The sequence below is a fragment of the Liolophura sinensis genome, chromosome 11 (assembly GCF_032854445.1).
Source record: "Liolophura sinensis isolate JHLJ2023 chromosome 11, CUHK_Ljap_v2, whole genome shotgun sequence".
NCBI lineage: Eukaryota > Metazoa > Mollusca > Polyplacophora > Chitonida > Chitonidae > Liolophura > Liolophura sinensis.
The window spans coordinates 25861439-25864874 of NC_088305.1; the positions used below are offsets into that span (position 1 = coordinate 25861439).

Below are 3436 nucleotides of genomic sequence, written 5' to 3' on the forward strand. Positions count from 1 at the left end.
TAACCAACGAGTGCACCTAAACACTATAGGCCAGGAACTGTTCTACCGGTCTATGAAACGTGCTGTCTGCGCCGCCATGGGAGGCCACGAATAAAAACTCGAAATAGAAAATGAAATCAACTAAAAGAAAATAATAGGAAAAACAATAAGAAGACCCGTGGGAGCAAAGGAAATTAACACCAAGGAAACGAAGACTAGAAACATGAAAGACATCACAACAATAGGACTATCTCTTGCTTCAACTAAGTGGATCAGGCCTGACATACTTGCTCCTCAATTATACGTGTCGCACCTGTTACAGGCACAGGTTTCCAGTACGCTGGTTTTTCCTGGACGGCGTCCTGTATAAGTGGCGGGAGCTCCTTAACTCCACGCCACAGAGGAGAAAGCAAGAGAACAAAACTGTTAACCAGTAAATAAAAGCACTACTGTTGTTTTCTCTCTGTCTAAATTTCTGTATAGGCAACTCTTCTGTAATGAAGATCTATGTATTTCTAATGTAAAGATAACGTAAATCTCTGTAAATAGCTCACTATTTATTCCCTTTCTGTTAAATAACCATGGCAGTATTTGAACCTATACAATAAACTATACACAAGTTACCACAAAAGGATTAATTCCAGTAATTGACTCGTGTACATATGTAAATAATATACCAACGCGCTGCCATTATCTACCAAAAATATCCATGTGTTAAAAAAAAAATTTAACCCTGATTTGATGGGCCACGATATCTACCAGGAAAGTCACCCTAAAACCAGTATTTAAACCATGTATGTTCATATAGTTTGATAACGATGTAAAAACATACATGAAAACGTCACCAACATAATAAAGCCAGGAGCTGAATTAGTTTAAAGTACATACATATAAATATGGAAATACATATTTCAGATAATAGAATCTATAAATCCGTCCTGCAAACAAGAAGACACATTACATGCACTCTAAGGATTCCTTCGTCGTCATATGACAATGAAAAACAAGTTTATTATCTTCGTAATTTAGATCTTTACAGCCAAACAAAAGCATTTTCATATATATATATATATATATATATATATATATATATATATATATATATATATATATATATATATATATATATATATATAGTAAACGTTGTGGAACAAAAAAAAAACAGAATAATTTACACCCGGTGAAATAATTTGTGTGAGAGTATGTAGCATGTGCTTCCCAATCACCAGTCACCAATATTAGGCATTCACTTCTTGTTCGTCGTCTCGATCAGTACACAGAACTACCATGGCCACCATTTTGGCATCTACCGAATCTCAGAAGAAGACCATCAGTTTTTCCATCGACAGCATTCTTAGCTCTACGTCATCCAGAGGGACAAAACAGCAGCCTTGGGCAATGTACCCGCCTGCTTCCGAAGCAAAGACCTTTCCTGTTATTACTTGTTCGGGGTCAGCTTCCATTCCCATCATGCCGTTGATTGTTCCTGAATTCTCTGACATGCGTACTGATGACCAACTGTCAGAATGTAGCGACCTCAGCAACAAAGCTGCGGAGAACAGAGCGTCTCCTGGTTTATCCGTCAACGACTCTTCATTTCTTAGTCAAGGTATGTGTTGAACATTTGTAAGAAAGTTTTAATTGTTTGAAAAATATTCAATAAACTGAGTTTAATTGAAGCCATCAGATTAAGAACATATCAAATTCAATGGGAGTAATATACTGCCGTATTTTCCAGTATGTGTTGTAATTAATTCTAAAAAGTTCACTTCTTTGTTTCAGAAAACAGCCTGGACAACACACTCCAATCCAGTCAAGGCAGAAGGAAGAAATCACGAACGGCCTTCACCGCCACACAGATAGACGGCCTTGAGAAACGCTACAGCGAGCAGCGCTATCTGTCGGTCAGCGAGAGAAGTGATCTGGCTATGGAGTTGGAACTATCCGATCAACAGGTACGTCGACTATTTTGTTTTCAACCATACAGTAAGTGTCAATCTCACCCTAGATAATATGTATGCCCCTTTGCCAAATTCTTTTACTGTAAAAAGGATTTTGTGTTTTACTTTCAAAAATATACTTCTCCAAGTCAGAAAAAGTCATTTTGTAACAATTGATAAACAACTCATCTAGACGATTTCTGTTCTCTTTTTTAGGTCAAGACGTGGTTCCAGAATAGACGAATGAAGGAGAAGAGACAACGACGTAGTGCAGGGAACACCAGTTCGCCAGAGCTTTCGCATTTGCCGTCAGGCGGCTCCTTGTCCAGTTCTTCCGGTGTTTGCTATCCAGGCCAAACTAGAGAACCAATGGCCATGCAGTTCTCGGCGATGTCACAGAATCATGTACTGCCCTCAAGTTTGTCGTATGCTGGGATGTATCCATACCCCATGGGATATCACCCCGTGCCACTAACTCAGCTACGAGCTTCTTACTGACACAGGTCCAATACTAATGTATTTATTTATTGATTTGCTGAAGATTATTTTATGTGCTAGTTGATATCAAGACTAACATGGAGACCCAATCCCTGAAGTGCTGTCAGAAAAATGTTTTTAAAACTTTTTAAAAACTTTCTAGACGATTGCTTTATGTTTATCAAAGGTCGGGTTTCTTGATGAGAATATAGTGTTGAATGTAGAATTCTCCAATAATTGTAGTCACATTAAATGACCTTTAAACCTCGAGTTTTACTTGTCATTTTTTCCTCTGGTAAATTGCAGAATGACGAAATATGTTTTTCTTTTTGTGACAAAAAATAATTCTTATATTTTAAGATCTCCTTTAAAGAGAGATCCAGGGATTAAGTGATCACCATGTGTCATGTGAGTGATTAACTACACACATCTCCTGTGGAGAAAGATTAAGGGATTAACGCATGGCTGTCAACAACTCTTGATGTTAATTTGAGTAGTACATATATTTTTTCTGACTTAGATATCGTCCATGAAGATTTGAACAAATGAAGATTTTATAAAGTTTATATAGACATAAAATATAGTGGAGAAAGATTAAGGGATTAACGATCTTCAACTCTTGATGTTAATTTGAGTGGTACATATATATATTTTCTCTGATTTAGATATCGTCCATGAAGCTTTGAACTCTCAGATAAACGTCGATTTTATAAAGTTTATATAGAGATAAAACCTCAAATAGATAAACTGAACTGAGTTCTTCAACAAAGGTTTGCTCATTCTTTGTTAATGTGTAATATTCAACTGTCCTCTTCCTTGATGTGCAATGGATTCTGGAACTTCCGGAATGCAGATTTGACCTTAGCGAAAGTTGTATACAAATGTAAAGTCGAAGTCTTGTACGGGAATTGAACATGGACTTCCTACACATAACAAGGTATCAAAATAATTTATTCTGAATCCAAAACTTCCTGGAAACAGTGAACAATTTGGCCCGAAAAGTAATTTTTAAGAGGGTTAGTTTTGTTGCATTAATACAG

The 3436-nt window shown here is 36.7% G+C and overlaps 1 protein-coding gene across 1 annotated transcript; it reads left to right on the forward strand.

The window, feature by feature from the left end:
- Positions 1–1266: 1266 nt before the first annotated feature.
- Positions 1267–2417, forward strand: LOC135478247 (homeobox protein ceh-12-like). The gene is made up of 3 exons (XM_064758519.1): positions 1267–1588; positions 1762–1934; positions 2136–2417. Exons 1-3 carry the CDS (start codon positions 1267–1269, stop codon positions 2415–2417), a joined length of 777 nt encoding a protein of 258 aa, XP_064614589.1.
- Positions 2418–3436: the final 1019 nt, after the last annotated feature.

Excerpts from the sequence above, each read along its gene's own strand:
- LOC135478247 (XM_064758519.1), top strand. The coding sequence starts at position 1,267 with ATGGCCACCATTTTGGCATCTACCGAATCTCAGAAGAAGACCATCAGT. Across the intron at positions 1,589-1,761 it reads CTCTTCATTTCTTAGTCAAG|AAAACAGCCTGGACAACACA; the intron begins GTATGTGTTGAA and ends TCTTTGTTTCAG. Across the intron at positions 1,935-2,135 it reads TGGAACTATCCGATCAACAG|GTCAAGACGTGGTTCCAGAA; the intron begins GTACGTCGACTA and ends TCTCTTTTTTAG.